At 44.2% G+C, this 23,800-nt stretch overlaps 1 protein-coding gene across 2 annotated transcripts in view; it reads right to left on the bottom strand.

Moving 5' to 3' along the window:
- The window catches only part of JARID2 (jumonji and AT-rich interaction domain containing 2), a 227,433-nt gene that overhangs the window by 126,779 nt on the left and 76,854 nt on the right, over positions 1-23,800 (bottom strand). For both annotated transcript variants that reach the window (XM_014940871.1, XM_014940870.1), the window contains exon 2: positions 258-393. In XM_014940871.1, the coding sequence (XP_014796357.1) occupies positions 258-393 (136 nt within the window). The remainder of the gene's footprint in view (positions 1-257; positions 394-23,800) is intronic.

Consider the following 23,800-nt stretch of genomic DNA (forward strand, 5'->3'; position numbering starts at 1 on the left):
TGTAGCTGGCCCACCAGAGGTGCCTGACACTTACCCTCCACCCTGATTCCCATCTCAATCACTTCACCAGAAACCAAAATATATGGATTGTTCAAACCGGCCATTTTAAGCACTTAAGAAACAAGTTCTTCTGTGCAAATCAGAAGGGCACGGTGCATGCCAGATGGTGCACTGGTCTCCTTCCTCACTACAGCAGAAGAACTGCATTGAAAAGGACCGAGTCCTTGCAGCGGTACCGTACTGCAGAGGCAGCTCACCGTTCACTGCCTTCAGGCTCCCACTGATGCCATCGCCGTGCTGCCGCTTCTGTGCATTCTTGAACTCCTTCAGAGATAAATAAAGGACCTTCCGCACCACCCTCTCCTCTGACCAGGGAATCCCATCGCTGTCATCCTACAGAAGGAGGAAATGGAAAGGAGACATTAATTGCATGCACCTGAAACAAAAACAAAACAAACAAAATGCAATGACCTAGGCCTACACAGATTATTTGTAATAAAAAAAAGAAGTTGAAGAAAAATACTATGTAACAAAATGTAACCTAAACTCCATGAACTCTAACAGAAAGAAACATAACTACAATCATCAAATCAGAGCATTAGTCACTCTAATCCTTTACCCTGTAAACAGCAGTAGCTGTGTACCAGGTGTTAGACAGGAGGTAAAACTTATTGGTTAAAATCCTCATAATTAATCCCTTATGGAAAAATTTATCACAGCCAGGAAGTGCTCTCCCAGATAATTAAGAGGAAGGGGAAAAAACCCCACCACTAAATTGAATGCTGCAGAAATTTAAGAGGTACATTTTGTGAACCAACTTCTCTTGTTGGTTCATTTTGGCCTTGGTTTGCACTGAGGATTTTTTTTTTTTTTCCTCTGGTTTAGTGATTTGCATTTATTGCAGCATTACAATGAAGTTGTACACTGATAACAATGAAGTTGTTCTGAATTTATCTCAGGGTAAAGCAAAGTGGAATTTGGCCCCTGGGGCATATATTTTCTACTTTATTTTTAAGAGACAAATGCTATATTGTCAAAAGGAATACTAGTGTATGTCATATTTAGTACTTGCTTTAGTTAAAAGATTAATTCCCTGGAAAAGCATTTCCCTAAAGCATTTAGCATTCAAATAAATTAAGTCAGCAAATTGATATAAAGACATAAGTGAGATCAGGTAAGTCATCATATTTTCATAAGCCCTATAATTGTCTTGGGGTCTTTAAAAATCACTATTTGAGCATTCTTGCCCTTGAATTCCTCAAGGGCTACATCACTGCTAAGCAAAAAGATTAACATTTCTAGGCAGGCAGGCCTTATTTAGGGAAGTGCACCACAGCACACTGCCACACTCCACTGGAAACTCCAAAAGCCCCATCCGTGATCCACACCAGGAGGCAGGAGAGTTTATACCATGTCCTGTGTCAAAGAAGTGATGAACACCATCAACTTCAAAAAAAATAAGCATAGTTTTGAGTGACCATTTTCTTTACTCCTCTAGTGAGATATTGGCATTCAGCTGCTGAATCATGATCAAAAACATTTCCCCCCTGCTTCCAAAAAAAAAACTGTATGACAAATTACTCGTGGGGAAAGAAATAAAAAAAGAAAAAAAAGAGGCAACACAACAAGTGCAATGAAAGCAGGCAGCATTTTGGCAGTGAAATGTGCATTTCACACGAGGGACAAGCTACTATACTTTGAACAAGGCCGAGCTATGCCCAGGGAGCTTTACAGTGCAGGCAGCTGGGCCAAGAAAGCAAACTTTGTAACCCAACACCCACAGCAACCAAAAAAAAAAAAAAATCTCTAGACAAGCATTTTAAAAGGACTAAGTACATCCAGTTATTTTGTCAAATGAGGTTTACACAAACTCTGGCTTACCATTTTGCTGCCAACACAACTTCAGCCCTAACCAGAAGCGACACTAACCACATAAGGGGCTGCAGCCTGCTCCATTTTAAGCAAGTTTGCCCAAAGACAGCCCATTTACATTCTCACTGACTGGTAGGTACTGAGAGGAAACCCAGACAGGAATCCCACAGACAAGGGCTTGGCAGGATGTCACACATTTCTGTTGTCACAGGAACTACTTAATAAACCCTCAAGGGAATTGTGTTCTGTCAGGAAACAGTTGTAAGCACCTCCAGCACCCGTCTGTATGAAGGACACAGGCCTGCAGACAGTTTGCTCTCTTCGCTGGCATTTGTACAAATTCCTAATATAATGGGCAGCAAACATGAGGAAGAGGACCAAGAGCCCTCTGGCCAGGCACACTGCTCCCGACTCTGAAGCCTAGATGAGTTACAGAGCAACCCACCAAGAGGCAGCAAAACTATCACCCAGTATTTTTATACACTTTCAGCCAACCATACACAAGACACTCAACGACAGAGCCCAGTTAACATAAGCCATACTCAGAGACACGTTGCCCTCCTGAGCCCCTGTCAGCCCGAGGCCTCTCTCCTGTGAAACACCAGGCCTGTCCCGAAGCCATGAACAAATCCCTTCCTCCGCCAGACCCTGCAATCCCCGGGCAGCTGGAAATTGCACAAAAACACCCATCGGTTCCTGATCCCACTGGCTCCTTTATCCCTGCTAAAAATGCACTCTCCCCTCCGCCAAAAAAAAATTTAAAAAATAAACAAATTCCACTGAAACCCACTTTGTCATAACAGCTCACTGGAAGGAGAACACAGCAGTGTTCGCTGTGTCAGTAGCAACAGGGTGAAAACCCGCTGACAGGATTCATCTTTAAATCGGCATGTGCTGACCAAGGAGTCAAATGGAGCAGGTAAATGACCTCTGGCAGGTACCATCCATGCCCTGGGACACACTAGTTACGTCCCTGCTGCAGGAAGGGAGATGGTCACCCTACACCCCAGGGCTCTGCTCTAGGCCATCCTCTCAAAGTATTTCTGTGAAGGGCAGAAGTCAGCTCCCTCTCCCCACATCACACAGAATCATAGAATTGTCTAGGTTGGAAGGGACCGTTAATATCATCTACTCCAAACATCAACCTAATTCTGATTAAAAAAAAACAAAAACAAACACATCACTAAGCCACGTCACTAAGCACCATGTCAACCCATCTTTTGAATGTCTGCAGGGACGGTGCCTCAATCGCTTCCCTGGGCAGCCCATTCCAATGTTTAATATCCCTTTCTGTGTAAAAATTTTTCCTAATATCCAATCTGAACCTCTCCTGGCACAACTTGAGGCCATTTCCTCTTGTCCCATCGCCTGTGACTTGGGAGAAGAGACCGACCTCCCTGGCTACAGCCTCCTTTCAGGGAGTTGTAGAGAGTGAGGTGGTCTCCCCTCAGCCTCCTTTTCTCCAGACTGAACAACCCCAGCTCCCTCAGCCACTCCTCATAAGACTTACTCTCCAGACCCCTCACCAGTTTCATTGCCCTTCTCTGGACCCACTCCAGCACCTCAATGTCTTTTTTGTGGTAAGAGCCCCAAAACTGGACACAGTACTCGAGGTGAGGCCTCACCAGTGCCAAGTACAGGGGGATGATCACCTCCCAAGTCCTCACCACACTGTTCCTGATACAGGCCACGATGCTGTCGGCCTTCTTGGCCACCTGGCCACACTGCTGGCCCATGTTCAGCTGACAGTCAACCAACACCCCCAGGTCCTTTTCCACCAGGCAGCTCTCCAGCAACTCTGCCCCAAGCCTGTAATGCTGCATGGGGTTGGTGTGACGCAATTCCAGGACCCAACACTTGGCCTTGTTGAACCTCATCCCTTTGGCCTGACCAGATCCCTCTGCAAAGCCTTTCTACCCTCCAGCAGGTCGATACTCCCACCCAGCTTGATGTCGTCTGCATGCTGGACATGTAGAAGGACAGGGTGCAACCCAGCAACGTGTTTTCTGAGGGACAAGGCCACCAAAGTGTCCTCATGGCACCAGCTGGAGGCTGCAGCCCTGCTACAAGAGATGCTCCCACCCTCCCACAGACCCAGGTTCTGCATGGGCCACAATGCCACCAGCAAGGAGACAGGTCCCAGAAGATGGGAACAAAGACCTCCCTCAGCAACCCCCCTAAAACAACGCAGTAACATTTCACACCACGCTCAATTCACAGAACTGTAGAACTCAAGATGAACCATACTGGCTTCATCTCTCACTCTACAACAGCAGCGCCGTCAGCAGAAACACCCATGGGGGAATCTCTCCACACCAGAGCTCCCACCAGCCCAGCTGTGCCGAAGCTGCAGCCACTGGCCTGCCTACACCACTTTGTTACGGGCTTTCCCTGCACCCATCACACGGCTTGAAAAAAGGTCCTCTATTTCCCCAACACCGTGTTATCCAAGGTCAGCAGAATAAGGGGCTACGCCGCTGCCAACACCCGCATTCACGCAGCTCCATATGCAGGAGCAATAAAAAGGTTTCTCAGTCATCGACGGCATCTTCCCCCGAGCCTGTGGCACAAAAGCAGCCGCAAGCCGGAGAGCAGCTGACTGGAAGCCCAGCTGAGCTGCTCCTCCGCCAGCAACGTAGCTCCAGCTCCCGACACGTTTAACCATAATTACATGGGTCAGATTGTCTCTGCCTCGTCACGCCAGAGGAGGGAGAGCCGCGGTGCGCCCTGCTCTGCACTCACACCGCCAACAACTGGAAGAGTTACCTCACTCTAGCAAAACAACACACACACCCCCCACCCCGAACCACTTAGAAATATCCTCAAGTGAAAGCCTTGAGGAATTTAATCAATGTAACTTCTCAAATACAAACAAAAAAAAAAAACCAAAACCCAAACAAAACCTCAAAGGGACTGACTTGATCGCTGCCTTTAAATATTTCCACAGGGAGTAGAAATTCGATAATAGAAGGCTCTCGAGGCTGGCAGAGAGGGGTATAATATCATCCAACAGCTGGAACTCGAATTCAGAAAAATGTAAGAGAGAATTAAAGAACAATTTCTGCAACTGTGCAAGTAATTAGCCATTGAAACGACTTATGGTGAACTAATGGATTGTCCATTACTGACTTGGACCCAAAAAAAGGACTGAATAGTGTCTTAAACTGTAAATTCATCACTGCAAGCCCATCGCCTTCACTGTGCAGAAGAGCCGAGATGATTTCTACCTCCCAAACTGACAATAAGATTATTTTATAAACTCTGTAAAGAAGTAACAGACGCAAACAACCATGGAAGCCTTGGGGCAGCAGAATTAAGAAACAGAACTGCATAATTTCCTTTAAACTGAAATAAAAAAAAATAATAATCATGCCACCTTCTTTGCTATGCCATTTCGGGGACCCACACATACATTTATATCTGAACTTTAGCTGCCAGGGCAGCCAAGCAACAGTTCAGCAAGTCTGGTCGGAGGGGATGAGAAAGAGGAGCACAATCTCCATTTCCCTACGCAGTATGTTCCTGCACAGGATGCTGCCTCACGGGTAGCACCGCAGCTCGCTCCCTCTTTTCTCTTTCTCTGCCTGGCTGGCAGCTTGCTTTCAGCTCTACAGTTGTGCATACATTAATATCACTATATATAGATGTCCATAAGTGATGCACATTGCTTATGTGCAAATATAATGCTTACTGCAAACATAATGTGTATATATTTGCAATGAAATCACCTGTACCTTTCACCATTCACCTCCAGCCTAGCTGCTTGGTCACTGCGGTTGGGCTGCCCAGCTTGCACATGTAGCCTGCACGCAGCCTTCCTATTTCTGAGGCTATACTCAAATCACATCCCCCCAAAAAAATAAAGCAGAGCAGGCAGAAGCGAGAGGCAGGCTTCACACCGCCTCCTGGGTAGTTGAAACATCAGCGGGTGCTGCTGCGTGCTGCTTTGCCCCACGAGAAGCAGCAGAAGCATAGGTGTACGCACGACGTGAGCTTCTCCCTTCATTCATCACCAGATTCTTCAGCCCGGCCCGGCCTTGCCTTAAGCAAACAGGAGTCACAGTTCACAGGGTAAAACAGAGCTGGAACAAGGGAGAATGCATGCGGCACTCCACGCTATTTGTTTTACTTTTATGTAAGTACTTCTAACAGCAGTGATGGTTTTATTTGAAAAGTCAGTACTTTGTAAGGTACAAAGATACTTATAAGCATGTGTGTTATGACTCAGTGTGGCTGGCGTGTTTCCAGCTCTCTCTTTGGGTCTTTCCCAAGCACGCATCTCCTAACCCCATTCTTCATGCCAGGTTGCAGAAAGCAAAACAACAAAACACAAACCCCTTCTTTTTTCTTTTTCCAGCGCTGCAGCCAACGCTCGGTTAAAATCACTGTGGCACCCAATGCCCTAAATGAATATGCTTTCATGGTTCAACAGCCCCCAGAGAGTCTTTCCCGCAGATGTAAGAAGGTCATTTTGAAGCAATGGGAAAAATAAACCACAAGCTTCTACCCTTTCCTCAAGGATATTTTTGAAGGAAAACTATTTCAAAGGGCGTTTTTTTCTGTGTTTAGTTAGCAACAAAACAAAAATCTGTCTTTTGCATGAAAAACAGACAACACATTTTCAGAGATCATATAAATTACTTCTCAGTTGAAGGACCAAAATGGAAATGTTTGTTTACTAGATTCAAGACCTGCAACAGATTTTGCCTTTTGGCTGTATATTATCAATGAAAAACAGTTATACCTGTTTTTCTCTAAAAGCCAGACCTAAGAGAAATTGGTGGAAAACCTTGATACGCCTTCCAAAGCTGAAAAAGAGCTTCTGTGCAGTCTTGGGCAAGTTACCACTTCTAAGTGCAATTAGCACGCTTACTCATTAACAAAGCCCACTTCCTCAGTATACATCTGGCACGGCGTGAACCTCATGAGAAAGTGCAAAGTCTTACTACCATATCAACGCACGTACTTCCCCCGTTGGGTTAGCAGAGGTCTCCATTGTATCGCAGAGTCCCATCACCCTTCTTATCACCCTGAATGCACATCGTGCTCCCAGAGGAAAACCCCAGTGTTGGCCCATTGGTGCAAACTCTCTCTTTCCACATAACTTGCAGGAACAAGTGGGCTGGTTCCACAACCAGACAGCAGAATCTCTTCTCACCGGAAACTCCTAGCAAAAGTTTGAACTCCCAGAGTTATAACTTGAAATCAGGCTCTGATACAGTCAACTGAAGCTACATAAATAAAGATTTTTTTGGCTCCTTCTGGCAGCTATCACGCTGCTTGGACTTCTTACAGCCAAGCACAGCATCACGCAAACTGAATATACCCAAATATACCCACAGCAATATCCTTCCAGTCTTTTGCTTACTATCAAGGTCCCTCCGTTCCCTTCTCCTCTCAGAATAAAGTTCACACGTATTTAATATTTAACCTTTTAATCAAGTTTAACTATCCGGAGAGGATGTAGCAGTTTCTCATTTAAAACAAACTGCTTATATTCAGTGAGAAAAAATAAAACCTCATGAATGGCTTAAGTTGATGAAGATTGATACAGCTTGGAGACTTTATAGTACAGTGACTCATGCCTTCTGGAAAATGTAATCTGTTCTGTCTAGTTTGGGAAAATAGGTCATGTTTTAAAAATGTGCTAACTAACACGAAGAAAGGGGAAATCTTCTTTATTAATGGTTCTGTTATAGCATTTAAGCGCATCTGGTGATTATAGCGACTTTTTCCCTTGTACTTCCAGAAAACTTCCCCAAAGAACTCGCGATGCTTTACAGCTCCTGACTAGCACAACCAATGTTAACATTGCAAAAAAAAAAAAAAAAAAAAAAGAGGGGAGGAAGATGGTGGTTCAGATCAATTCAACACATTAAAAAATGCTTTAACACTTGAAACAAAGTAACCCAAATGTGTATGTTAGAACAAGTTTTTCTATTTACTGTCTGTGAAGAGCAATAAACCTGCCTCTTTTCCAGTACTGATATTTCTAAGGGTCAGGTTGGATATAGAGCATTTTCTCAAACAAAAATCTCTCTTCTTCCTGCGTTAGCACTTCTCCTACAGCTTTCATGCCGTGCAAGTTCCCGTTGGTTCACACTCGTCCTCTGCCTCCTGCCGCACCGGGGATTGAGTTTGCTCCTTTCAGACTGAATTCTTCTAGGAGCAGTATGGGAGAGAAATGCTCTGGTTTTTGGGTCACTAAAGGCCCTGGGCACTTTTGAGCCCAGTGAGCTTCAACCTGCTCTTGCAAGAATACATTAGGGTAAAAGAGTTACAATCGAAATTTCCAAACATAGTCACTAGCATTTTCATATAGGCTCCTAGAATTGAGGCATAAAAAATAGTTCATAACTTTATCTTAGGCTTAATAATGAAATATTTAAAAAACAGCGGGTTTGTGTGTTAATTGTTTCTTTTACATAAACCGAGAGGCCTCAGCGATGTTTCCGCACCTCTAGAAAACTGCTACTCAATATGAAACTAGTGAAAGCTTACAAGACATCAACTGTTTCCCATGTCAGCCTGCCAAGATAAACACTTTAAAAACAAAAAGCTAAACACAAACAAATTCAGAGTAAAGCCAGGTCAAAAGTTTCCTAATTTGTCAATTTACAGCAGGACTCAAACCATCTCTTGCTGATAGCAGTGACTCCACATCTAGGACTTTCTTAGGCCAGACCAGTAATCTAATCAACCATTTTGCAACCAGAGCACCAGTTTTGGGCTCTGACGAGAGCCAGCAGCACACAGAAGCAAGCCACAAAAAGCCAAGGGTGGCAGAGAGCTGGAAGAAAAAGGTGTGAAGGTGCGAGATAATTACGCAGACTGGTGGAGCAGTTTTCATAACCAGCTTAAGCACATTCACCTGCCACCACACGGGATACACCTACCCCCGCCCTGATGTCGGTACAACTCAACTGGGGAGAAGAGTCAAAATCCCATCTCAACACATGGAAAATGATCATTTTCAGGCAGATCAGGTCCCTTAGTAATAAGGGAATTACTACTGGGGCAGAGAGAAAGGTAGGACTGGTCCTTTTAGCAGCAACCCACGCTGAGAGAGACGTAAGCCCATCACAACACCAAACCATGACAATCACCGTAAGGAAGGGAGGGCACCGCAGAGAGTATGCAAGAAATTAAAATCACTTTGCTGTAATGTAACCAATGCAAACCTCAAACATCCTGTTGCACTCAGATGAACCATACCCCCTTTTTCCACAGTGAAAAATTTACTTTGAGGAGTAAAAGGGAAATATATGCGGAGTATATATATCTTTTACAGTGACAGGGCCTGAAATGTTTCAGGTAGATCACAGGCTAACAAGGTACAATTTTCTGTTTGACCATCACTTGCAGCCAATTTATGCCTAAGGAAAAGCTGTGATTTGGTAAATAGGTTCCTTATTTGGTGCTCTCTTCAAAAAAAAGGGAGCGCCTCCTAAAAAGCACATTGAATTATCTTTGAAAGAGTACGCTGTATACAGACACATGCCTTCCGGGCAGAAACCAAAATAATTTAAGCATAATTTCCCATGCAGGTTAACAGGTCTAAACCCTTCTCAAAAGAAAAACAAACAAACCGACCTGACGGAGGACATAGACTGCACGTCTTCACTTCTCTGAAACACCATGAAATAATGTATACTTATCTTTGATTACACACTACCAAAAAACTACAGCTGAAATTGGATTAGAAACTTCTGCTGAAAAACAATTTATTGCATAACACAACTCTGACAGCCTGGGTTTCTGGCCACCAACTGAGCCTTTATAAAAATCTGCTGGGCAGCTGCCAAATCAGCTCTTTGAGTCTTGGCATGTCCGACATCTGAGACAGTAGTCAAGGCAGCCACATGTCCTGTGCCATCCACAGACCTGCACTTTTATGGTTAAACGGTACCGTCAAAGAACAGAGTAGTACGAGCCATTAAACACACAAAGGTAAAAATCTCCTGCAGCTGCGGATCTGACAACTCTGATCATGCTGCAGAAGACCAAGAGCCACAGCAGGATTTTTTTCTTTTTCAGGATCTGGTATTAATTTGAACATAAAAGTAGCTTATTAAGAGGAGGGAAAAAGAGAAGCGAGAAATGGTAGCGAGCTCCAAAAAACCTCTGCACTCCTAGCTGAAAATCGCTGCCATTTATAAATTTCACATTCCAAATATTCTTACTTTGTCTCCAGTTCTAATTAAAACTCTCCACCAAGTACACTTCAGACAGACACATAAAACCCAGTATGCACAAAGAGTATTCAGCAGCTCAAGATAATTAAATTCAAATATATTCTTTCTAATTAATTTCATTTTGATTCAGTTCGTATTTTTATAAGGTGTTCGAGCTCCAGTATGTAACCATATGAATATGGCCCAATAAAAAGTGATTTCTGCAGTTTAAATGTCTGCTAATAAGACCTACAGATGTGAAGTTTAATATGGCTAATCCGATCCTGCTGCATATTACTAATTATCTTAAGACCTTTTTTCACCTTCAAACAGAAAGCCTGATCCTTTACTTGAAAAATACTAACCACTTTTGCATGCCAAAATAGAGTCAAGGTAGCAGGGAAGACAGAAAGACACAACTGGTGTGTTATAAATGTGCCTTCACTATTTCTGCAGGAATTTAAAAAGAAATAATATTCTGGCATCTCACAGCGTCTGAAAGGTCAGTGATATTAGTATTTTAGAGAAGCTGGAGTACTGCTGATGCGTTAAGCATCCATCCTCACACCTACCATAGGAGGTCAGTGCTTACGTCATTTCTTTGGTAGGACTTTGGTACCTGCAGGATGAAGCCTTGCCTATAATAGAAAAAAATCTGTTCATCTATTTGCTCTCTAGGAATATAAAAAACATGAATCTGCCAATACATCTCATTGCTCCCTCATTTAAATAAATAAACTACCCCAAAGCCTGTATAGCTTAGCTACATTATTAAATATAGCTGTGCCCATCAGGAACAGGATGTTTTCACAGGCTTGAGGCTTGGGATAGAAGTTCCTGTGAAGGCTTGGGAATGTCACCACACACCTGCTAGATGACCCTGCACCAAGCAGAGCCACTCACACTCCCATTTAAACCTTTCCAGTACAAAGATATGAAACAGGAGGTCTTGGCCCATCTAACTCCCTTGGGTACCACTGCAGTAGAGCGCGTTTGCGTAAGTAGCTCCACCAGCAAACCTCTGGAAGAGGACCACAGCCAGCAGCAGGGGGAACGGCATTGCTAAAGCCAGGACACAGCAAATTCTACCCATGGGGTAACTTGCACAGCAACAGACCTTTAAATTTGCGTAAAACTGACCCAAAGCACATCCAGCTGATGCAAGAAGCCCCTTGCCTTAGCTAGGAAATGTTTAACTTGGTTTCCTCCTCTTTCACGTCAGTCTACAATATGCCCTTCATTCAGGCAATCACCAGGTTTAAAAGAAGATTAATTAAAAAAACACCAACCAACCGACCAAAAAAAAACCAAAAACCCACTAACCAAGCTGTCTTGTCAAACTTCAAACCCAGAAGGGTAATGACAGAGCCAAACGTGCTAAACCTATTGCTGGAAATACTGGGGTCTGAATCAATTTTACTGAATGGGATGGGGAACCAAATCAGTTATATCGACACAGGCTCCTGGGATAGATACGCTGATACTGCACTAAGAGCATGAAATCTTGATTTTGCTTGATGTACTACCCAAAAAGTAACATTTTATCAGATACATTTTCTCCTTGTTTACATTCCCCACTGACAGAATATCCTTTCAAGCTGGAGGAGGGGGGAGATGGGGTGGTGTGGGGTGGGAGGGAAGAGAAGGAAATCCATTCAAGCTGGGAAAAGTAAACTAAACCTGTACTCTTCACTTGTAAGCCAATGAAAGAATACAGGAGAAGACTCTAAATTTTCAGGTCAGTTTATAGAATCATAGAATTGTCCAGGCCGGAAGGGACCTCCAAAAGTCATCTAGTCCAACCCCCCCACAGTCAGCAGGGACACCCCCAACTAGACCAGGTGGCCCAGGGCCTCGTCAAGCCTCGCCTTGAATATCTCCAGGGATGGGGCCTCAACCACCTCTCTGGGCAACCTGTTCCAGTGCTCCACCACCCTCACAGTAAAGAACTTTCTCCTAATCTCCAGTCTAAATCTGCTCCCCTCAGTTTAGTTACATCAGCAAATTTTCTGCACGAAGATAAGCTATATAATCGGTGAAAACCTATGCTCTAAAGCTTTACCAAGCTCGCCCTTTAGTATTAAACGTATCTGACTTCCAAAATACTACCCAGCAAACACGTGATGGTATTTTAGTAGTGCAGGGAAGCAAATAATAAAACTGGCGTTTGCTCTATGAGGCAATCACTCAGTAACAAATCAGATGAACGCACCCCAGTAACTTCCCAGAAGGCCTGCAAAGCGTTTTTCCAAATAACCAGTGCCCGAGGAGGGTAAAGGCCATTACCTGGAATTGAAGTTGCAGCAGATTGCTCGGGGTACGGAAATCAAGAATTTCAGACAGAGCTGCACTGGAGTGCTGCTCTGCCACATGCAACCTTCAGTTCTCCCTGCGATTTCAAACATGAGGGAAGAGAAAGAGCTAATGGCCACTGGCAACTCTCAGCTGTGGCCTGACTTCTGAAGCCACACAACGCCTCCCCTGAATGGTTAAATTAAGAAGATAAAGGGCAGCTGGGAGACTTTGTGGGGAACAGGGAGGGGAATTAAAAAAAAAAGTTATTTCTTACAGAGATAGCAGATTTTGCACAGAATGATTTTTAACACAGAGGTGTTTCACAACAGCTGGATCTGTGTTAAACTGATAAGGAAAAAACATAATCAAGTTTCAGTCTTTCCATAATTCTTTTCTTTAAAAAAAAAAAAAACCAAAACCAAAAAACCATGAAGTCTGCAAGAGACCTTTCAAATATGAAGGCACAATTATTTTTCCTTCTCTTTTGCGGGTTTCTCATCAGACAGCACCAGGTGGCACAGCACCAGAGGCGGGGTGATGGGCAGGCAGGGTGCTGGATGCCTACGCTGGCACAGCTCCTGCAACGGGGGGGTCTGCAGAGAAGGAGCCCCCTCGGATTGGTGTTTGGGTTAGCGTTCAATTCCATCATCCCTCCTCCGCTCCCTGATCAATGGCAACATTCAAACTTTACTGAAGATATTAGAAGCACATCAAAGACAACCATTAAGCTTTTAAGTGCACTAATTGACATTTTAGCACTTACAAATCCATCTATGTGTTCTATCACTCAATTCAAGAGACTTGCTTCCCCGGCTGGTAAGAGTTCCCCATGTTTTTAGCAGGCAGAGGGGGATTTTCAAAGCTATTTTTTTTCTCAGACAGGATTTTAGAGAATTCAAATTACAAATATAATGCACTTCAAAAAGTAACACGTTTCACAAATTTAAGAGCTCTTCCATAAAAGCTGTAAATGGCATCACAGCTATAACTCACAAGCTTCTAAGCTCCAATGAATTCTGCAGCTGTTACTGCACGTCGAAGCCAAATCATTGTTACCTTCACACCACCACAACTGAAAACCCCAGCTACGATATTACAAACTGCATGGTGCTACATGAAAAAGGAAAAAAAGAAGAAAAAGAAAAAAAAAAAAGAAGAAGAAAAAAAGAACCCACGGGTGATTTTGCATCTCCTCCTTTCTTCCTTCACAAAGTTGTCAGAAAACAGATGCTAAAACCACGAGAGACTGCTTTAGAGTGTCTATCCCACAAACAGGATCCAGGTAAGCATTTCAGAACAACCTCCCCATGGGTGCTGTAAAATCAGAGGATACAGCCCTCCCCACCCCAGGTACACAGCGTGGTACAGCAGACGAGCCCCTACCCAGCGGCCAAGCCCAGCCACCAATTGCAGAAGAGCATCTCAACGACAGCAGGTCTGGACCCTTCTTCTATTACTGTCACATACCAACATGTTCACCTTCTGTTCCGTTAGAGAAATCCTCATTCAGTCCCAATATTTAAAGCAACGAGATCAAATTAAATTCTCAGGGTTTTAAGCCGTTCAGTTCATTGCTAGATCTATTTTAGGGGCTGAGGCTGCCAAACACCCCCACAGAAATCTGCGCGCTAAACAAGGCTTTTTGACAGGCTTGTTTATGCCTTCTGCAGCAATCAAAGGCAAAACATTACAAATCGAAGAACCAGGAGACAAATCCAGCACCGCGCATAACGGAAACCTCAAAAAGCTAGCCGGCAGCAAACCTGCTGCTCACCGAACCCCGCAGAGCAGCGCGAGGTAAGGCAGGAAAACAGGAATGGATGGTTCAAGTGAGAACAGGCTGGCGCTGTGTGTGTGTATGTATGTATGCAAACATCTGCAGGCAGGATCTGTGAAGCACACAGCCCTCAAAAGAAGTGGACGCAGGATCGCAACACGGGGAGCAGACAAAAAAAAAATCAGTCATTTTCTCCCAAAAGTACCACAGGGAAAAGGTCATAATATAAGAAAGATTGCAGGGGACTTTAGATTTTTACTGGTATTAGAAAAACACCCAAGAAAATGAGCGGGCACGGACGATGTACAGTATTTCTGTGGCTGGGATTTAAATGGAAACACAAAGACTGCATTTTGGGACCTAGGCAGTATACAAGGCAGTTACCTCCAGTCCATGTCTTCCTTAAAAAAGTCAAAATTATATTTTGTATTTAATTCTTCCCTGTGTTGAACACAGGATAAAGACGGAGTCAGTTTTACACGGTGACACACGCTGTGAACTGCATCGCCCATACGTTAACAAACCCACCACGTTAGGGAAGCACCTAAGATGTACGTTACAATTCCACCCAGAAGAAATTCAGTGGTACGCCTTTGCTACTGTGTTCCTTTAAACCTTTCACCTCTTAAACGGCGAGTTCAATGTCAGATTATAAACATCATAAAAGCTCGTAAAAGCCAATCATAAAACTGCCAGTTCATTTCAAGATTATTTGCTCTTAGCCTTGCAAAAACATCGTGAGCAGTATAAGAATGACATCATCTCCCTGCAAACCCCAACCCCTCTTGGTTTGCATCAAGCTAAGGTCACTGCCTTCCCCCTGTTCCCATCACTGGGATGGGCAGGTGTTGCAGCCTTACCTTGAAGGTGGATCTCCACAGGTGAACCTCGCAGGACATCACCCACCTGCTAAACCACCCTGAGCAACATCCCTCACATCAGCTTCTGACGGAATCACCTGCTGGTTCACCTTCTTCTGGCAAAACCTAGCTTTGCTGGTTACCAACGCAACTGAAAGATATGAAAACCCTCCTGCAGCCTGAGCAGGAGCAAATGCCAACTCAGGATTTTGGGGCATCTTTACAGGCCCCTCCATGCTGTGCAGCACTGTCTACCTCCAGCCTTGCCAGAGACTGACCCAGGCAGCATGGAGGTGCTCAGAGAACAGGAAGAAGCACAGGCAGATAGATACCTCCCCACACATCAGTAGCATCAGGTGCCGGTTGTTTCCATTAGCCTGCAGTAGGAAAAGAGGCAGCATTTGGTTATTTGGGCTGGGTTTCCTGCATGGGCAGCCACATCATTCCATCCCTCTCTAGGGAAAAGACCGTGGGCTGGATGGAAGCTGTCTTGTTAGCTTTTCTGTGGAGGACAGCTCTAGTGAAATGAGATTGCCATGGGGATCTAGGCAGTGCAGAGCTTATCAACAACAGGTTTATGCCAAAACATTCCAGGAACTGGCAAAATCATGTTCAGCATAAGGTTGAGCAACACGACAGTGAGGTAATGGTTTTCAAGGCAGACTGAGATTCGTAGGTCAGAGCATGTCCACCCCAGCTACTATAAGCTCAACCCAATTCTCACACCTGAAGCATACACCAAACCACGCTGGTTTTCAGCTTTGCTGTGCTCTTGCAGAAGGTGAAACAGGCTCACCAAAGGGGAAGGGAAAAAAAAAAAAAAGAAAAAAAAAAAGAGAAAAGAGAGACAAAACCAAAGACTGGAAGAGAGAGGAGCGGTATATTTTTAGACATGGATCAACTCTTGCAGTCTCTTGGCAAATGAGGTAGCAGAGAATCAGGCAAGTTTAGGAGCTGTGTTTCTGTTTATTTTAATTTCCAGTCTACTGATTTTACTATTTTGTGAGCTCACTCGTGAGTAATACTGGAACTGGAGGCTGAATGCAGTGATGGACTGGGCAAGGCAGATACACCCACCCAAAGAGAGCATCTCCTCTGCTCCCAGCAAAACAAGCAGAGAGGCTGGAGAGCCCAGTGCTGCTCCTGAGATGCTGCATGCAGGCAAAAGATTAACCATCCATCATTATGGTCTGTTGCAATTCCCTATCAAATTTCCCTGACAGATACAAGGAGGAGGGACAGGCTAGCAATGATTACACTCCCTTGTTGTGGGCAGGCATGAATTTGGTAGCTCAATTTTGCTACTGGAATGGTCTTAGATGCACCAGGCACGTGATTACAACCAGTCACGTCACACAAACGCAACAGCCTCTGAGAGCAGTGGCTCCAACGGGACACAGGGATGGAGTTACATCTGCCTTGGGAGAGCAGATCGTGCTGAATCCTAATTAAATTTAAAAAAAAAAAAGCTGTGTGACTTGTTTAAATGCCTTTGCATTGCTAGGTGACCTACTCCTCCTTGTAACTCCTGCGTCCTAGCCATCACAAGTTGCTGCATACAGATGTAGCAGCAATAGTACGGCTTAATCAGTCAATGTTTTCACAACACATATTTCAAATATTAAGCACTTATTGAAGACTTAGAAGTTACTGTGTAAATATTTGTATTATATTATACTGCTAACGCTTCCTCGCCAACTGTGGAATTTTAAATCTATCTCGTCTGATAAAGCTTTATTTACATATCACACTGCTCTCGATACTCAACAAAGTGAACTGACTAAATTTACACCAACTCCATTCAAGGAGTACATGTCAGGAAAGAGCAATTCAATGATTTTCCCTCTCTGGTATGTGACTAAACTAAGCCACAGGCAGCCACAAGGCTTGTTTTGGGTTGACGTTAACTGTTTTCACTAGGCAACAATGTTCACAGGGAAAGCACTGGAGAAATGCACCTTGCTCCTAAAACATCCCACAAGCAGTACAATCTACACCCAGAGCTATATACTCCCAACACGGAGTCTTATAGGAAGTCTCTGCTTAAAATTTGGGATGCTGGTCCTGCCCACAGACCTTACATCCACAGCTGCTGCAGTCTGCTTTACCCCTCTGAAATGCTCCCAAGATGCTACGATGTCCCCGGTCAGCGCAAGAGCCCCAGGGGTACCAGAGCTATTTCCAGAGGGGAAAGGCAGGATTTCATCCACCAGTTCAGACGTGGAGGCAAGCAGTGTTTGTCACTCATTTATTTGGGTCAGATTATCACCTCCCACTATTTTACAAGAGGAAGGCCGTGAGAAGCTGCTAATGCTCAGACAAGCAGCTAATGCTTGGGAAAACATGATCAAGACACAACCAGCAGCAAATGCAAACACCATTATTAGTCCCAGACAAAGTACCTTATGTGGATAAAGTAACAGCCACTAAAACGTGGTGAAATTTTTCACTACTTCTGAAAAAGACGACAGATTTAAACAGGCTGCTTTTCCACACGTGCATTAGGACACACTCACTGCGCAATCCCCTTCTCCTGTCCCTTCCCTCCTCCTCACAAAAACCCCTAAAAAGCCAAAAAGGAGACTTATAGGACTCTGTATCGACTCCAACAGCTGATACCAAGTTGATCACCCCATCAGCTTTGAAAAATCTGTGCATCTAAAGCACCCGCTCTATTGAAGAAAACCCTGTAATGCGATAATCTGTTTACTCACTGAATCCAACTCGCAGATTTATTCTTTATTTTACATACTGAATGAATATTTACTCTCCAATGAATTTAGTTAGACTTGCACAATCATATGTTGAAAAGGGAAAAAAAAAAATGGAGTTGAAGTCGCATGCTACCTTTCGACAGCTCTGCCAGCTGGAAATATGCCATCAATTGTCTGTTCGGTACGTGACACGAAAGCAGAAGAGCCTGCTTAATAGAAATTCACTCAATTTCACCATGTTTACTTCAGGTTTAAGAAAATGGCCATGAAGAAGATAGATTAAATATTTTTCCTTTTACAAATACCCTCCTGTCTTATTTTGTAACAAGCTTTTAGCCTCATACCAAGTTTATGACATTTCTAATTTAAAATGTTATGGAAACTGGAAGAACAAAGTAGAAGTGGAAATATTAGCAGAATTTTCCTTCGTTTCAAAATCTGAACAGTATCACACTAAGGAAAAAAAAGTACACCCAAGCATTCTGTAACGTGTTACTACCATGCTATGCATTCGTTAAATACATAAGGATTTCTGTTCTGGGGAAGGATGTCCCACTTCCACAAGAAAGTCAAAGACATACATAAACAAATAGCAAAAAAGCAACAGATTTTGTCAGCTGGCTTGAATAAGCTGGCTTATTCAAGAAAACCAAAATTCAGTACACGGTGCTTTTGCAGAAGCCTTCCCCCTATCTCTTGCTACACACAGGAAAGGACAGACAGATGGACACACAAAGAAATACGTATTGCCCATGAATTAAGAGCATCTCAAGCTTCAGGCTGCGGAGCTCCGGCTCGCTATCACTCCCAGCCCCGTGACAGTGGCCAATTTACCAGCCCCAGCCAACTACAGATAAATAAACAAGCAGCACGTTGTTCACAGACATCTGTCTTATTTTTTTTTCCCCTCCTTACCACTCCAGAAACGCTACTAATACAACAATTACTTAACCATATAAATCTGAGGTTAATAAAAAGACCATGCTTTGAGTGACAATATCTACTTTGCCATCGCAGAACTAACTCTTTATTCCCTATAAATAAATGTTATTATCCGGGAATTGAACTCTGAGTGGCGAACTAGTAGCTTGCTTTCTTAGATGCTTCAATACATTAAGTGCTTTGCATTATGGGCAGATCAACTGCCCATTCACTAAGAAAGGTTACTAAAGTGATGCTGTAATCTCATTTAGCTCCCCCAGTGTTTACCTTCCACAGCCAGTGGCAGATAGCAGGGGGGAAAAACATGTGCAAGAATAAAGCTGGGACATTCAAATGCAGAAAGGAAAAAAGAAATATTTACATCCTAGGTTAGAGATCCTTTTGCTGCAGCTACCTCACCAAAAAGGTACAGTGCCAAAAGCATGAAGGAGTAGAAAGTGATTTACAGATTGGAAACATTTTGGTATGTAGACGGAAAAGAAGGAAAATCAAAACTCTGTAACTTAATTGTTAAACAATCTCATGCGTTTTACAGCAAATCTCATTGGGTAATACCTCTGATCCATGAGCAAAAGTACACACATAAGATCAAGGCAATGAAAAGGAGGACAAAAAGACGTCAACCACAAAGTTTGAAACCAGTCCTTCCCTTTGCTCCTTTTATCTCTGCTTCTGCCTGTAACTCTCGCCAGGGATCGCAATCAGGGGAGATCCCCCTCCAAAAACCCTTCCTCCTTAATAATAAAGTCCCCCATTCCTGTTGCAGAATGGTTTTCTGACCTGAAAACTGCTAGCACCTGAAAAATACAGAGAAGGTCAAAATTCACCTCCAGAAGGACCGAGAAGGGAAGGGCAGTAAGAGGAAAAAAAACTAAACAAACAAGGTTACTGGTGCAAAAAGAACATATTTTGCCTCAGCCAGGTAAGAAAAATGAGATATTAATGAAAAAAAAAAAGAAGAGAAACAGGACAAAAAAAATTGGCAGTGACAAAAGACCAACTGGAGCCTTTGGTTTAGGCAAAACACCAAAAAACAAAATTGGGGAACAATTTTTCCCTCTGGTCACTACCAAGCCTCTGGTGCACAGTGTGCTGTAAGTGGAAACCTGCTGAACAGGGAAGTGCAGAAGAGCAGGGCTGGGTGAAAGGCTGGGAAAAGCACTGGGAAACCCAAGGCGTAGGGCTCGAGTGTGCAGAACTGAGTCTTAACAAATACAGCATTCACAGACACCAGCTTATTTAATAATACTATGCTGCATACGGTAAGGCACCGCTGAATGCCGTGTCCAATTTCACCCACAAATTAATCATTTTTTATGCCGACTTTCTGGAAGCTAACGTGTGCTTACCTACCTCTGCTGAAATCACCCTTTTGTTTTGCAGATATATGTATAACTAGAAACATGGTCCAGGATAAGCAGTCAAGGACACAGCACCATCTATGATGCAGATAGGACCACAATCAGGTTCCATAATAAATCTTATTTTAACTTAGAATACAGGTTTAAGATCCCAGACACATTAATTAACTGGGACTAGGCGATGCTCAGGGAAAGGGATGTGTTCACTGCAGCTGCAGGTGTTAGTATCTGCTCAAGAGGATCCTGTGCACAGGATGGGGGAACCAGGATTGGGCCAAAGCTCAGGAGAGAGCTACCAGCCACCCAGGCAGTGGGAAGAGTTTGTGACAGCGACTGGTACAGCCAGAGGTAGTTGGTGCAGGTGCTCATGCTCAATTTGTGGAGCTGCCATGGCCAGGGAAGGAGGGAAGGACAGACATCGAAACGGGTATCCAGAAAACGGGGGTCCCAAATTTTCCCCAGGACTGGGGATGGAGGGTGATGGGGCTGCAGCCAGGGCAATGGTCTTGGACGAGGATAAAGAGACATCAAGCACAGAGGGATATTGAGAACAAGACTACCCGTGTGGCTGTAGAAAAGGTTCCCACCATTTTCCCCCATGGCACACCTCTAACAGGTTCATTCCCTCAACTTTATGCTACGACATTTCTCAACTTACTTGAAAGAGAGGAAAAGACAAAGCACATTTCCTGCTTGATCTGAAACTCAAGTTGCTAAACCACCTTGGGAGCGGGATGTTGTTTCTTGGAAACTAAGACTTGCTTGGTTGCTCCTTTATACCTTCACACAAACTCCCCAGCAAGCCATGAGCTCCAAGGGCTGCCATGTCTGAAAGGCCACTGCACCCAAGCACCAAAAACCCATCCCACTACCCAATTCCAACATTGCTCTGCTCTCAAGGCTGGTCAGTCGAGAACCACCATGTCCACGGGCATTGAATGAAATGTAGGGTTTTATTTCTGAAAAATCAGGAGTGTCTTTCCCTACTAATTTTACCAAGAAGAACTCAAACCATCTAAAAAATTAAGGGATTTTGTGTGTGACCCAGCGTTACAGACAGACATACTGTATTGGTCAACTCCCTGATTTGGAACCTGGACCAGTTACTGGGTATAATTTAAAACAATGAACTAATACCTAACTAAAGGTTATGGGGAACTCTTCCCAAATCATTATTTGGTACAAAATTTATATACAACCTCTGGAAAACATATTGTGAGCATTTCTGAATTCATGGAGATCCGTAGCAAAGGAATACAACACAAAAATCACACAGGAAGCACAATTAACAACTGAATTATGCATTAACAATTAAACAATTTTCCTGGAGAACCAACCTGGTCCTTGAGAAAGTCTTGTATCATTCAAGAACCTGAGACAGGATCAGCAGTATGTGAGAAGGTAAATAGCATGGCTTAGGCATTAATAGTCTTGGAATACGAGAGCTGTGTCAAATGACTGGTTAGCAAGATCAGGAATTAACTGGGTAGCGTCACTGAAGACAGAAGTCAAACATCAGTTGGACTTAAAGTGGAAATGAAGGCATCTGTCAAAGCCAGAGAGAAGACGACATTACCTATTACCTATTTCAAGGTCTCACTGCTTTCCTTCCATCCCCAATTCCCAACACTTTGTCTCAGCTGCTCCCAAACAGCAACTGTTTTCAACAAAAGGTACTAATGCTGATTTCACACTGCTACTCCTCCTCATGGAGCTCAGAAAAGTTCATGATGAACTTTTTTTTCATTCCAGATTGGAAATGTACTTGACTCCTAAGAATATGCAGAATATTAATCTGGTCTAACGTTGAGGACCAAGTCCTACACCTATGCAGAAGCCAAGCCATCCAAGGGGATTTCTCCTTCAGACGCAGCCTGAGCTCCCTCCAGACCCAGCTGTATGGAAAACGTGGTCTCTTACTCACAACCACCAGCTTGCTTCTCACACACTATGGCTGAAGGAACCTTAGAGACAGACCCTCCTATATGCCTGTCTAATTTTGTACAAGGTTTTTAGCTAATTTCAGTATAAGTGGCAATAAGGATGCGATGGCACAGGCTTCAGCCTCAGCTATCAAAGGACCACCACCTATTTTGGGCAACCCCAGAGGGCTCGTATCACAGTTGCTCACCTGGGCTGCTGCATCCTCACACCTTTTATTTTCTTTCACCTGTTTACACCTCTGCTGCGAGGCTAAAGCCACAGCAGGCAACACCTACCCGTGTTGAAATCGCACCTTTGTGTTATTACACAGACACACATCATTACAAACGCAATCAAGTCAGGAAATGCAGGTACAGCAGCCCAGCCTCTCCTGTAAACAGGACTGTAAATCAGCCCCCGTAATCAACCTTGCATTTAGGAAAACACCTTTTTTAAGATCCCATCTAGGCTTGCCTGGAACCCTGGTTGCATGCAGAGCAGGGGATCTCCAGCCCTAACACCAAGGCTGGAGCCTGGCACGGGGATGGAAACCAGAGGAGCAACAGAGCTGCTCGGGATGGGCCAAGGTGTACACACAAGAGGAGCTGGAGAAAAATGATGCACTTCTGTAAATCTGATTCATGTCCCTGCCCCCATTAACAGTAACGCAAAGAGATTTCATCCTGTGGAAACAACGTGGTTCAAAACAAAGGAGGAGCCTGGGAAGTTAAGGACCAATTTAGGGATTTCGCAATGGGGTCTCAGCAGTCCTCTAGCACCTTATTGCTGAATGATCCCCAGCTCTGCTAGAAGAACAGACAGACGGACAAAACCAGAAGTTACTATGTATGATGCAACAATTCTGTGTCGTTACACTTTAATTCACCAGCAAATCCTTTCAGATGGTATAAAAACAAAAACCCTACAGGCACATCACCTACCCCACACACACACATTGATCACCTTAACAGCTGGGGGCGGGGGGAAAAGAACAAATGTTTTCATGTACATCCAAAAAGACCCACAGTATAAAATTATAGACCTTTTGGAAAGGAAAAGGCAGAAGTCAGGGATATTTTCATCAGCCCAGGCTTTAACTGAGAAGCTTTAACTGAGATCCCCGTGATGTCAGGGGAAGTGGATACGGTGGGTACACCCCAGTATCTCCGCAGAAAGTCAGGCTGAAGGGAAGCACGTGAAAGTATAAAAGTTATACTCCTCTGAATACACACTTGCTACACTGTAGTAATAGAGTTGAGTTTAAAAAAAAAATTTAAAAAAATAGTGGTAATGATTTAAAAGGATACCAAATGCATTTTCTCTGACCCTCTCCTACCCCAGAAACCAAGCTGGGCAGGAAAACAGCAGAAGCTGTCCCCTGAAGAAGGCGTTTGGGAGGCAGACAGCCCAGCCAGCCCCCTCCTCGGGCTCCACACACCCACCCAAGTGCCTATGCTCCCTGTCAGACCCACTGCCTGCGCCACGCTGGACCTCAATCACTGCCGGGGCTGCCTAGGGTATGGTGTCCCCACTCACATCCCAGAGCAGTTTCCTCCAGGTCTGCCTGGGAAGGGAGAGGGGCAGAGGGGAGGTCAGCTCAGGCAAAGCTGTTCACGCTTTTTGGGGTGTTTTTTTTCGTCTTGGCGAGTATGACTTTATCAAACAAACTGGGTTCCACGTGCTCACCGCCACTGGAAACCCCGCGCGCTTTAGCACTTGTAAGACCTCTAGGTGTTGGCAAGGAAACCCAGAAGGATGCACAAGATTAAAACCAGAGGAGCTGCAAGTTGAAAATTGCTTTTCGAGTCACTTGCATATTTTTTTCCCCCCTTTGTTTAGCTTATCCAGAGCTGCAGTCTGGGGGCGGGGGGGGGGGGGGGGG

The sequence above is a fragment of the Calidris pugnax genome, unplaced genomic scaffold (assembly GCF_001431845.1).
Source record: "Calidris pugnax isolate Ruff unplaced genomic scaffold, ASM143184v1 scaffold8, whole genome shotgun sequence".
Classification (NCBI taxonomy): Eukaryota; Metazoa; Chordata; class Aves; order Charadriiformes; family Scolopacidae; genus Calidris; species Calidris pugnax.